Here is a 13,898-nt window from a genome sequence, read left to right as displayed (position 1 = left end):
TGTGTGAATGAGGAATGTGTGGGTTAAAAAATAAGTGTGAAGGCCATTGCTGAACCAGATGGTCTAGGGAGGAACCGGAGACAGACGCAAGGGCGCCAGGAAGCTGCAACATGCCCCTATTGAAATGTCAGAGGAGGGCAGATTGATGACTCTAAAAATGAGACAGGTACCTATAAATGGGGACAAAATAGCAGTAATCAAAACCAGCATGGAATAACTTCCTAAAAAAATTAATAAAAAAACAAAATAAAAAATAAGAACAATTTAAAAAAACAAGCACTCGTCAAACAACAATTGATTATAGCATGACGGTGCAAAACTCATTGGTCACAATGAAGAAAAATCACTATATAAACAAGGTGACTTGCCATGAAACTTCGGGTTCGTCCTGCCAAGATTTCCCCGGCGCATCATGTCGCGACCGACGGAACCCGGCTCCTCCCTACTCGTGATCAAGCTAGCTGGCCACTAGATTGATCCGGACTGGTAACTATAACATCAACTTGTGTGTGTGGTGTGACTGAATGCATATGCTAATTTTTGTATCTCCAATAAACGCGGTGTATTGCCTTTTCCCCTGAAAAAGATCCTGTGTGCTTCTTATAAGCATAACACACCTACCTCAGAAGTTGTCACTACACAAATAATAAACGGTAGGATATTTTTTCCACCTACATTTTAAATTTTAATTTTTCCTTCATCCTGTAAAACAGAAGCATTAGCTCACAATGTATCAGCACAAAGGAATTTGAATTACCATGGTCAGGAGGCATGCAGTATGTTCAATTTCTCTTTTAATTTTGTCAAAAATGTGAAGGAATTTCTCTTGCTCCTTCCCTGCCTACCACAAGCACTTACAACATGATCACAGGTGTAAACCTTAACATCTTCAACAGGCCCAAATCCTCTTTTTGTGTGGAATTTGTCTTTTCAAACAAAAATATCATTGAGCTCACGTGCCAATTTAGGCATGTGCTTCCAATTATTTTCTTCCAGTTTCTTATCTAAAAGTGGAAGTTGTATTAGTGTATGAACAAAAATGTTCTCTCTCATGGTTTATCTTCTCTTCTTGCTGGATCAAACAATAAAGTCATAAGGATATATTTATATATTTAAAAATTAGCCTCCCATTTATATTTATTTTCTGATATAGCTGATTAAGGGCCAATCTTTAAAAAATGAGCAAAGCTCAAGTAAAATGCCTTGTTGAGAACCAAGATATGCTAAAAGCCAGTGGATCTGGAGGAAAATTTCTGTGCCCAAATGAGCTCCATGAGTGTCAGCTGCATAACTGGGCTGTGAGCATGGGGATGAAGGGCGATTGATTTCCACTGGGTAAAGGGATAGCAGATGTGACCTTGTGACCCCTTCTTACCCAGGGTCTGGCCCAAACTAATCTGAAGTGTGCACAAACCTATTAACCATATCTCCATTGGTAGGCAACATGCCCACTCTTTACTCCCAACATTTTCCTGAAGACCTGCCTTGGACATCACTTCCACAGCGTGCACATGTTCTCATAATTTTCTCAGCAGAAATGCATCATTTCAGGGCATCTGACAATTAAGGATTTGGTCAAGTATGTTTAAAGTGCACAAACAAATGTTTACATGCTAGCAATTTCTGGGATTATTTTGCTATGGACAGAGATAAATTCTACATTGTGCCTTAGGTAGCATGAAAGCCAACAAAGGGGGTGGCAAGTAAGATGGGAAAGAAATAGCCTGCCTTATAGACTCATAGAAATGTAGGGCTGGAATGGACCTTGAGAGGTCATCAAGTCCAGCCCCCTGTGCTCAGACAAGACCCAGTAAACCTAAACCATTCATGACAGGTGTTTGTCCAACCTGTTCTTAAAAACCTCCAATGATGGGGATCCCACAACCTCCCTTGGAAGCCTATTCCAGTGCTTTGCTACACTTATAGTTAGAAAGTTTTTCCTAATATCTAACCTAAATCTCTCTTGCTGCAGATTAAGCCCATTGCTTCTTGTCCTACCTTCAGTGCACATAGAGAACAATTGATCACAGTCCTCTTTATAATAGCCCTTAACATACACCTCTATCTTGATATAACCCTGTCCTCGGGAGCCAAAAAATCTTACCGTTATAAGTGAAACTGCGTTATATCGAACTTGCTTTGATCCGCCGGAGTGCGCAGCCCCGCCCACCCGGAGCACTGCTTTACCGCGTTATATCAGAATTTGTGTTATATCGGGTCGCGTTATATCGGGGTAGAGGTGTATTTCAAGAGTATTATTAGGTCCCTGCTCAGTTTTATTTTCTCAAAACTAAACATGCCCAGTTTTTTTAACCATTCCTCAGAAGTCAGGTTTTCTAAACCTTTTATCATTTTTATTGCTCTCCTCTGGACTCTCTCCAATTCATCCACATCTTTCCTAAAGCACGATGCCCAGCACTGGACACAGTACACCAGCTGAAGACTCACCAGTGCCAATTAGAGTAGGACAATTACCTCCCATGTCTTACATAAAATACTTCTGTTAATACACCCTAGAATGACAGCAACCTTGTTTACGACTTCATCACACTGTTGGCTCATAATTAATTTATGATCCTCTATAAAGCCCAGATCCTTTTTAGCAGTACTACCACCTAGCCAGTTATTCCCCATTTTGTAGTGCATTTGATTTTTCCTTCCTAAGCGTACTTCTTTGCAGTTATCTTTATTTAATTTAATCTTGTTGAATTCATACCAATTCTCCAATTTGTCAAGGTCATTTGGAATTCGAATTCCGTCCTCCAAAGTGCTTGCAACCCTCCCATGTTGGTTTCATCTGCAAATTTTATCTTTATAGGTACTGAAGTTAAGCTGACTGATCTATAGTACCGAGGGTCCTCTTTGTTCCCCCTTTTAAAGATAGGTACTATGTTTGTCCGTCTCCAGTTCTGTGGGACCTCACCCATCCTCCATGAGTTCTCAAAGATTGCTTCAGCTAGTTCTTTAAGTACCCTAGGATGAATTTCATCAGACCCTGCTAACTTGAATATATGTAACTTATCTAAATGTTCTTTAACCTATTCTTTCTCTATTTTGGCTTGCATTTCTTTCCTCTTGTCAATATTAATTGTGTTGAGTATCTGGTCACATTTTAATGAAGACTGAAGTGAACTATGCATTAAACAATGCAGCCTTCTTGATGTCATCAGTTATTAGCTCTTCTTCCCCACTAAATAGAGAACCTACACTTTCCTTCATCTTTCTCTTGCTTCTAATGTATTTAAAGAACCTCTTCTTATTGCTTTTCATGTCCCTTGCTAGCTATATCTCATTTTGTGCCTTAGCCTTTCTGATTTGGTCCCTAAATGGTTGAGCTATTCCTTTGTACTCCTCCTTAGCAATTCGTCTATGTTTCCACCTTTTGTAAGAGTCCTTTTTTATTGTCAAGTCATTAAAGAGCTCTTGTTGGTGCCATATTGTCATTGTATTATTCTTCCTAGCTCTCCCTCATGTCGGGATAGTTTGCAGTTGTGCCTTTTATATTGTCTACTTCAGGAACTGCTAGCTCTCCTGAACTCCTTTTTCCCGTAGATTTTCTTCCCATGGGACCTTACTTACCAGTTCTCTGAGTTTGTTAAAGTCTACTTTTTTGAAGTCCATTGTCCTTATTCTGATGCTCTCGCTCCTTTCTTTCCTTAGAATCACGAAATCTATAATTTCATGATCAGTTTCTCACAAATTGCCTTCTAGCTTCAGATTCACTACCAATTCCTCCTTGCTGGTCAGAATCAAGCCTAAAACAGGTGTCCCCAATGCATTCCAAGAACTTACTGGAAATTTTGTGTTTTGCCATATTACCTTTTCCACAGATCTCAGCGTAATTAAAGTCCCCCCATTACTACCAGGTCTTTTGTTGCCTATGTGCTACTATTTCCAGTTCTTCCTGTTTATTCCCCATACTCCTTGCCTTATTAAACTATCACTAATTCAAAACAACCTTCGAAGATACTTTAAAACTCTGGTAATTTTTAATGGTATTTTTAAATTATTTTTTCAATAAATAGATGAACATGCTGCTCAAAATAAGTAAGCCACCAGTGAAATCCTGGCTTCATTAAAGTCCATGGCTAAACTCCCATTGTCTTCAATGGGGGCAGAATTTCACCGTATATATCAAATGAGAAACTATATCAAGAGAAAACTAAATTGTAATACATGGTCCTTGTTTGAGAAGATATGTTCTCAGCATGAAAGGGATAAACATAGTCATTAATTATTTTTCAGAGGCAGGAATCCATATTCATATATGTTTTATAAGTTTCACCTAGTACTCCATACCATCCAGTGGAAACTATCACAATCCAGACAGACACACATTTATCCTGAGAAAAATATTTTTAAAATTAGACCTATTTCACCAAGAGCCATCTAAGAAGTAAGCTCTGAAAGGGAAGATCTTGCTTAACTTCATCACAATGAATTGGAAGAAAATAGAGAGTGAGATCTTCACCTGCACTCCAGCTTTTTCACGCTGACTAAAAAAGGCAGAGTGGCCCTACAAGCTCTGTAAACGGCCAGAGAAGGATTCCCCCAGCACAGACACCGGGGGAACAGCTATCAAGCTACTCTTCCATAGACCTCCTCACAAGCCCTAATGTAGGGGGCATTCTAGGGCTGGAATGGCATCATGTAACACTCCTGGGATTTCGGACAGAGTTGCAACCCAGAGGGCAGCCTGGAGAGGCTGCCATAAACTTATGCGGGGCCCTGGCCCTGTTCACCTCGGGGACCTCTTGGGTCTCTGGAGCAGCCCAGGATTGAGGGTATAAAGGTGGCTTAGAGACACCTTTGTCTCTCTCCCTGGGCTGCAAGTTGTGTGCTGTCTCTCTTAGGCTCTGTCTATGCAGCAGCTGGGAAGGTCTTTCCCAGCATGGGTAGACAGATGTGTGCTTGAGCTTGCATGCTAAAAATAGCAGTGGGGTCAACGTGGCATTGAGGGTGTCATCAGCTAACTACCTGGGCACTGTCCCACCCGAACCTCATGCTATGTACTCAGGCGGCTAGCCAGGGCCGGCGCAAGGAAGTTTCGCGCCCTAGGCGAAACTTCCACCTTGCGCCCCCCCCCCCAGCCCTGCAGCAGCTCCCCGCCCCCCCCCGCCCTGAGGCGCCCTCCCCCGTGGCAGCTCCCCCCCCCTGCCCTGAGGCGTCCCCCTGTGGCAGCTCCCCTCCCCGGGGAGCCGTGCGGCAGCTCCTCACCCCAGCTCACCTCTGCTCCGCCTCCTCCCCGAGCACGCCGCCCCCGCTCTAATTCTCCTCCCCTCCCAGGCTTGCGGCGCCAAACAGCTGATTGGCGCCGCAAGCCTGGGAGGCGGGAGAAGTGGAGTGGCGACCGCGCGCTCGGGGAGGGGGCATAGGAACGCTGTAAAAAAAAAAAATTGGGGGCACCGCTTTTTGGCGCCCCCAAATCTTGGCGCCCTAGGCAACTGCCTAGTTTGCCTAAATGGTAGCACCGGCCCTGCGGCTAACCCAAGACAACGCCTGTGTCACTGCAGCCCCACTGCTATTTTTAACATGCTGGCTGCCACAGAGCTAGCACAAGTCTGTCTGTGTAGACGTAGCCTTAGAGGCATAGTTCCTGCAACTCGTGGTTTAAATCAGTGGTTCTCAACCTTTTCCACACTATTTTTCACCCCAGAACCCACTTTCAGATTTAGTGAAGAATCCCCTTCACCCCCCTTAACAATATGGGAAGGGCAAGGGTGGTTGTGACCCCCTGATACCTGTGCATGACCCTCAGGTCGAGAACCCACATCGTTTTTATCTATATGGTTAGATGAAACTTGATATAAGCTATTTCATTGGGGAAGGGATAAAACTGAACAATAAAATAATAGTGGTTTTTTTTGTTTTTTGTTTTACTTTGCATCTGTGGCTTTTCTTTATCGTTATCTTCAGAACTCCTGACTTGAACAAAAACTCCATGGAGACAAACATGACAAACTCAATTAATTAAATTTCCCCTTTCAGAAGTATAACTTACGGTTGTTTCCAAAGTTATCTTGCACAGACTACTGCAGCAACAAACATAAGACCCTGCTGATCATAAGATCCTCCCATTGGCTCATCTAATCTCATCTAGAGTATGGAAGGTTAATAAAAAACGTCTAAAGACTAAACACTAAAACTAGTGCCAAAATTAGTTTGACTCAGTCATTCTTTCTAGAAGCTGATGCCTAGCTCGCCAGTGGTCCCCTGAGATTCTTGCTCCTGACTTCAAACTGATTTTATATTTGCCACTCATAATTCCAGTGGTCACTAAATTCCAGTAAAGATTTAAAACTCCTTGAGACACAATATACCACACTTCATTTTCTCTTCAAAATATGTAAGAAGTGCAATTTTTTAATATAAAAACTTTATTAACGGAACATAAATCAGCAGAGTGAAATGTGTGTGTGACTGAATGAAAGAAAGACAGACAGATATTCTACTTCTGATTCAGCTTGTAGTGAAAGTTTCTGGGTACCTAAGAACTTAAAAACCCAAACTAGGGCCTTTTAAAAAAAAAAAAAAAGCTAAAACACAAATGTCCAAAAGTAACCAGAAGAAAAACTTCTGTTTAACTGGAGTTAAGATTGTAATTCCATATCAGTAACTTAAGGGAAACATGTAAAAGAACATTGAAATCGGGGGGCATTTAGAAAGCCATACAATTTTTGCTTAAGGTCAAACTAAAAAAATTGGAATGTATGAAAATGCAGAGTTCTGTATTCCCTGCCTCTGTGTTCATTCTAAATAGACTAGTAAGGAGTGGTCTGTTGGCTGGCCACAAGATCTCTGCCTGCTCTGATCCAGTGATCCAAACATTTTCTTAGGGGAAATAGAGAGGCAATTGTCTTTATTCCTGTCAGTAGAGTGTGTAACAGGGTATACTGGCCCTTTAAAACTGAGCTGGAAAGTCTCTGGGGCAATATTACTCCTTTCTAGGTATAGTGTCTTAAAAAAAGACAGAACTGTGGGACAAAGGAACTGATTACCCTGAAAGAGGAAGTGGTCTCAGAGTGGCAGTTTGGGGGTTGGGAAAGTATCCAGGCCGCTGACTCTGTGTAAGGCTTGGGACCAGGGATTTGAGCGTGGGCAGGGCAAGACTCCTCTACAACATAACCAGAACAAATCCTGGAAAATGAAATCCCAGGGTCTGCTGTAGACCTCGACAGAAAGGCATACTTGGAGAGAGTGCAGCCTCTCCTTCCTAGTAACTTAGGAGAGTGTGGAGGGAACTGGAACTGCTGCTAGATCCTGAAACAGGGAGAATGCTGCTTAATTTGACTTTAACTGCCAAACCTCTGGGGAGAGCCTCCTAACCCACCAGGAACACTTGGCAGGAAGAAGCCCTGTGGGCAAGCCATTCTCTAACGATATTACAAAAATTTTCAGTTTGTTTGTTTAGACTTTACCGCAAGAGCTCTGGGGAGAGAAATCCCTCCAGTTAGAGGCTGTACTGCTTGTTTTTAAAATAGATTAATAAGCAAGACCTCCAGGGAACACTTCTGTTACAGGCTGGAATAACACACACAGCGGAATGGATTCCAAGGTTAATGAAGAATCAATGCCCCCAAATATCCAACCCCTCATCCCAATATAAAAGAACTCTGTACTCCTGCACAGGGTACATCTTCAAACTGAGACAATGTGAATCATATCCCCACACCACTGTACCATACCAGACATAGAATCATAGGACTGGAAGGGACTTTGAGAGGTCATCTAGTCCAGTCCCCTGCACTCAAGGCAGGACTAAGTATTATTTAGGCCATCCCTGAGAGGGGTTTGTCTAACCTGCTCTTAAAAATCTCCAATGATGGAAATTCCACAATCTCCTTGTGTAATTTATTTCAGTGCTTAACTACCCTGACAGGAAGTTTTTCCTAATGTCCAACCTAAACCGCCCTTGGGACAATTTAAGCCCATTGCTTCTTATCCTATCTTCAGAGGTAAAGGAGAACAATTTTTCTCCCTCCTCCTTGTAACAACCTTTTATGTATTTGAAAACTGTTATCATGTCCCCTCTGTCTTCTCTTCTCCAGACTAAACAAATTTCCCTTTGCAATATACCCTCATAGGTCATGTTTTCTAGACCTTTAATCATTTTTGTTGCAGTCCTCTGGACTTTCTCTAATTTGTCCATGTTTCCTGAAAAGTGGTGCCCAGAACTAGACACAATACTTCAGTTGAGGCCTAATCAGGGCGGAGTGGAGTGGAAGAATTACTTCTCGTGTCTTACTTACAACATGCCTGCTAATACAGCCCAGAATGATGCTTGCTATTTTTTTTGCAACAGTGTTACAGTGTTGACTCATATTTCACTTGTGATCCAGTATGACCCCAAGATCCCTTTCTGCAGTACTCCTTCCTAGGCAGTCATTTCCCATATGGAATACCCAACCGCTACTTATGTGCCACCTACACAATCAAACTATCCTCCAATGCATCCTCCACTGCAAGACTGCAATACCAACATTTCACAGATTTAAGGCCAGAGGGGACTTTTATGATCATCTAGTCTAACCTTCTACAAAACACAGGCCATAGAATTTCACCCAGTGATTCCTGTAGTTGCTGGAATTATTCTTCCTTACTACATATGTGAACACTATGGAGCACCATACCATGTGGTTTAACTGAAGACCGCCCTCTACACTCCCATGTACACACACAAGACTTATCCTTTCTCCTCCTCACCTTTCCAGCAGAGTTCCCTCACACCAGCCATTGGAAATTTTACAAAGGGCTATAAGAATTTGCCAATGTCTTACACCTACCCAAGTTTTCAAACTTCTTCCTCTCAGAAATGGTTATTTTCTGATGTGGGGCGTCAACTAACTTCCTCCAAAATTTAAATCCAAATCTGTTAACTTACTCTGACTGGCTTATTCAGCATCATCTTCTCCATTTTCCACTTTTCTTGCGTGAGGAACTAACCGGAAGCTGTGGTGTGTACTAAAAAGTGTATGCGTTCATGTAAATGAAAAGGGGGGTGACAAAGGCTCCCAGGAAACTCAGTAACATACCAGCTGAACCCAGAAAGCATTAGGAAAATCAAACCCAAAATATTTGGTTTTGAATCAGTTCAATGTTACACTGCATTTCCCTATTATGGTACATTGCTTTGTGGGATTTGCAGTGTGGGGTGCCTAATGCCCCTCATTCTCTCCTACAGGCTGAGCTTGCTGAATGGACTACAGTTTCCCCGATGCAGCGCAGTGTCCCCCCAAACTAAGTGGTGTGATGCATAATGGGAGCCAGTCCACAGCAGAGAAAGGGAACATCAGATCAGAACTATAACTCCCATAAGGCAAAAACAATGAGGAGTACTTGTGGCACCTTAGAGACTAACAAATTTATTTGGGCATAAGCTTTCGTGGGCTAAAACCCACTTCATCAGATGCATGGAGTGGAAAATACAGTAGGAAGATATATATTACAGTACAAGAAAAGATGGGAGTTGCCTTACCAAGTGGGGGGTCAGTTCTAACAACACAATTCAATTAAAGTAGGCTATTATCAACGGACAAAAAATCACTTTTGTAGTGGTAATCAGGGTGGCTCATTTCAAACAGTTGACAAGAAGGTGTGAGTAACAGTAGGAAGAAATTAGCATGGGGAAATTAGTTTTTAGTTTTTGTAGTGACCCATCCACTCCCAGTCTTTATTCAGGCCTAATTTGATGGTGTCCAGTTTGCAAATTAATTCCAGTTCTGCAGTTTCTCATTGGAGTCTGTTTTTGAAGTTCTGTTGTTGAAGAATTGCCACTTTTAAGTCTGTTATTGAGTGTCCAGGGAGGTTGAAGTGTTTTCTGACTAGTTTTTGAATGTTATAATTCTTGACATCTGATTTGTGTCCATTTATTCTTTTGCGTATAGACTGTCCAGTTTGGCCAATGTACATGGCAGAGGGGCATTGCTGGCTAATTTCCCCATGCTAATTTCTTCCTACTGTTACTCACACCTTCTTGTCAACTGTTTGAAATGAGCCACCCTGATTACCACTACAAAAGTGATTTTTTGTCCTGTTGATAATAGCCCACTTTAATTGAATTGTCTCGTTAGAACTGACCCCCCCACACTTGGTAAGGCAACTCCCATCTTTTCACGTACTGTAATATATATTTTCCTACTATATTTTCCACTCCATGCATTTGATGAAGTGGGTTTTAGCCCATGAAAGTTTATGCCCAAATAAATTTGTTAGTCTCTAAGGTGCCACAAATACTCCTCGTTGTTTTTGCTGATACAGACTAACATGGCTACCACTCTGAAACCTGTTCCCATAAGGCAAACGATCACAACAGGGAAATGCAGTTTAATGTTAAACTGACTCAAAACAAAACATTTAGCTGTTTCCAAACTGAAATTTTTTAGATTTTTGTTTCTCAGACCAAAGTCAGTGACAATGCATCAGACATGGCAAGAAAGGGCAAGCGAGGGGCACTGGTGCTATTACTTCTTTAACCTTCTAATCTGCCTTATCTAGTATATAGACCTGAGTAAATTCATCTTAAAACAACTCGAAGTTGCTCAGCACGCCCAGAACAGCACAATGCAAGTAACTTGAGCAAAAAGGCAGACCCCACTCCCTAGGGAAGTATGCTTTCCAAGCACAACTCATGTCATAGGACTGAGTTCACAATATGTGAAAATAGTTGAGCAAAACTACAAAAAGCATAACTCACATATTCACTTCACTTGGGACAATTAGTCCATAGAATCAGTGCACTGAAGAAATTAAACTAGGAGGAAGGACTAAAGAAACAAAATAGATACAGCTTGGCTAAGCAGTTTTTAAAATTTTTTTGGAAGGGTGTCAAAAGCAGGAACATAGAGAAATTTAGGACCATAGATGAGTACAGATAAGGAAAACTGGCTGAAATTTGGAAATGATAAATTTAAGCTAAGTGCCAGGAAAAAAATTCCTGTCAGGGAGTTCTATTAGGACTAGACTACAAGGAACAATCCCATCCTTAGCAGGAAAGGGACTAAATAAGCAGTAAGTCTATTCCATCTCTAGTATCTCTAGTTCTACAGTAGCACATAAAACTGTGGTGTCAGCCCCCATCTGCCACTTGCTGAATTTTCAAACACCTCTGTGCTTTTTCCCAGGCTGCAGCACATGCTTGGAGGAGCTCGCTGTAAACACCACTAAACTCTTTCATTATTTACCTTCAAACTCCCCTTCTCCACGAGACCTACAGTAAACTTGACAATGGCAAGGCTGCTTGTGTGCCAAGACCACTGTCTGTCATGCTGACCAAAGGTGTCTCATAGTTTCCTTGTATTCCCCCATCTATCTGTATCCATCTGTTGTCTCTTGTCTTAGGCTTAGACTGTAAGCTCTTTGGAGCAGGGACTGTCTTTCTGCTCTGTGTTTCTACTGCGCCTAGCACAACAGGGTTCTGGTTCCACAACTACAGTAGCACAAACAATAAATCATACATAATAATGTACTGAATGCAAAAGACTGGAAAAAAAGTACTCTGTTCACTGGTACTTATTCCAGTATAGGACACTGACATTTACAGGTCTGGTTAAGCTCTAGGTATAATAACGAACAAAAAACACAATAAATTTCTAGCCCTCATGGTTGTGGAGAATAGCTTGAAAAAAATGAACCCAATAGACTATGACACCAAGAGGCAAATAAAAAGAATCTCTACAAATTATTATTTTTAACTGTGTCATGATGTTTGGGACCCAACTCATTTTTTTAAATGCTTGGGGCTGGTGATGCTAATAAGATTAATGGAGAACAGGACCAGGGTCTAAAAGAAAGATACCTAGCATGTACTAATACCTGCATTATATACCCTGGGTTTATCTAGGCTTTCCACCAGGTATGGGAGCCTAGGTACAGGAATACTCTACTAATACATGTGGCAGATGAGATGAATACTTATGGTCAATCTTATAACATACCTCACATGGCTTTTTACCTTACTATAGCAAAGTATGAAAATGAAAACAGTCATAACATTTTGCCTTTTGTCTTTAAATAGAAAATACATATGTGCCTATTTGGCTTTGATCACACTGGCTTTCTTGTTTTAAAATGCTTCTGCTCAATGCATTGACAAAGTTCAGTCACTGGAAGATGGATGTGATGGAATGATGAATAAGCTGTACCCTGGTGCCCTTGGACATACAATAGAGAAAGGATTCCTGGTGGCACTGTACTCGGTGTAACTGGCTTTGGGGAGGAAAATTCCTTGAAAGCAGCACAACATTCAGCAAAAGTAACAGAAAGAGAATACGTAGGAGGGGAACAAATCAGTTAACAAATCTTTATTTCAGATACTGTAGATAAAGTATAGCTAGCTAACTAGACTAATACGATTAAAATGGCACACCGATTGCCAAATTCAAATGTTCAGGTTGAAAATATTCCTCTTAATTTTGAGCTTTACCGTCATCTTGAACCCTCTGGAGTTTAAAAAAGTCCCCTTGTGTTTTCAGCATGCATTGATGATACTCAGAAAAGCAGGCTACTCTCATTGCTGTTTTATGGGCAGTATCACATCTAAAGAAACAGCATAGGCATTGCCCAGTGGAGACTTTCCAATAATCTTTATTCACAGGGGTTTATCATGGGTCATGAAAAAGGTGGCAGGACTGTCCTTGAGGAACACAAGGATGCTTGAGGAGCACATTGGAACGTGTCAAGAATACCCCCGCAAGCACTTCAATGAAAAATATCTTTCAAGTGTAATTTTCTGTGGGTTTGCTGTTTCTTAGGAAGGTTAGGCTGTTTGACTATGTCGGTTCCATATTCATTTGCTTTGAACTTGTAGCTAGACTGTTAACAGTACTCCAACATGACTTCTAAACCAGGAGGCTAAGTTTAGCTAGCCAGGCACCCAGATAAGTCAATGGATTTAAGGAATATGAAGTGGATCCTGTATATCATCACCCAATTCACCTCTCAACATGTCTGAAAAAGAAAAAGGTAGAAGGGATGTATATAAAAGTTACTCATTGAGTGCTTTGCTTGTAGCAAGATTCCAGCTGCAGCCCAAACAGCTAGTCTCTCTTACGGAGCCCATAGGTTCCCAAAACTTAATAAAGAAGGAAGCAGCTGGATCAGCATTCAAAATGCCTTCCAAGACTTTATTGTGGACCAACACAAAATAAAGCTCCTGCTTCTTTCAAGCCCAGCACAGACCCACAGTAAATGAGGGTTTTTGAGTCTGGAGGGTTAAGGTGGGCTTTCTTCATGTGCTAACAACAGTTAATACAGTCCCTGACTCAGATCTAACCGGGTCATCCCAGCTCTCCCTGGGTAGCCAGGAGATAAGCTCACCAATTCCCTCCCAGCACTTCTCATCAGCGAGGTTCAGACATTCATAAATAATATCAGAAGGGACCACTGTGATCATCTAGTCTGACCTCCTCTATAACACAGGCCATAGGACTTCCCTGGTTTAATTCCTGTCTGGACTAGAGCATAGCTTTTAGAAAAACCTCCCATCTTGATTTAAAATTTTCCAGAGATGGCAACTCTATCACAACCCTTGGTTAGTTGTTCCAAGCAGGTTCAGCAATTGCCCCTGCTATGATAATAGCAGGAAGGAGACGGATTTTATTGCACTCAGGCTCCCAACCCAGGGGCCTTCTCTTTGCATCTTTCTCTTATGTGACTCCCAGCAGGAATCTCTCTCTCCAGTCATCATATCTGATAATTTATCTGGGTTGGTCCTTACCCTTTTCCCATCTGTCACTGCTAACCCTTTCCCACATATTCTGAGTGTGCAGTAGGTATGCCCTATCAGACTCATGTAAAATTAGAGTTACCAAAAGGAACTGGCCATTTGTTACTAAAAATGATAGCGTATCAGTCTTTATTCTTCCTCCCTCCTCATGTTGATATTTCACCTTGGACCTGTC

The 13,898-nt window shown here is 41.7% G+C and overlaps 1 protein-coding gene across 4 annotated transcripts in view; it reads right to left on the bottom strand.

Moving 5' to 3' along the window:
• Nucleotides 1-13,898, bottom strand: part of AIG1 (androgen induced 1) — a 193,019-nt gene that overhangs the window by 79,829 nt on the left and 99,292 nt on the right. Inside the window, exon 4 of one of the 4 annotated variants that reach the window (XM_065400698.1) lies at nt 12,867-12,945. The exons of the other annotated variants lie outside the window; for them this stretch is intronic. Coding sequence (XP_065256770.1) covers nt 12,937-12,945 — 9 coding nt within the window. The 3' untranslated portion in view covers nt 12,867-12,936. Of the gene's footprint in view, nt 1-12,866; nt 12,946-13,898 lie in introns of those variants that run through there. 4 annotated transcript variants of the gene reach the window in all.

The sequence above is a fragment of the Emys orbicularis genome, chromosome 3, assembly GCF_028017835.1.
Source record: "Emys orbicularis isolate rEmyOrb1 chromosome 3, rEmyOrb1.hap1, whole genome shotgun sequence".
NCBI lineage: Eukaryota > Metazoa > Chordata > Testudines > Emydidae > Emys > Emys orbicularis.
This window is presented reverse-complemented; position numbering and strand designations above follow the sequence as displayed.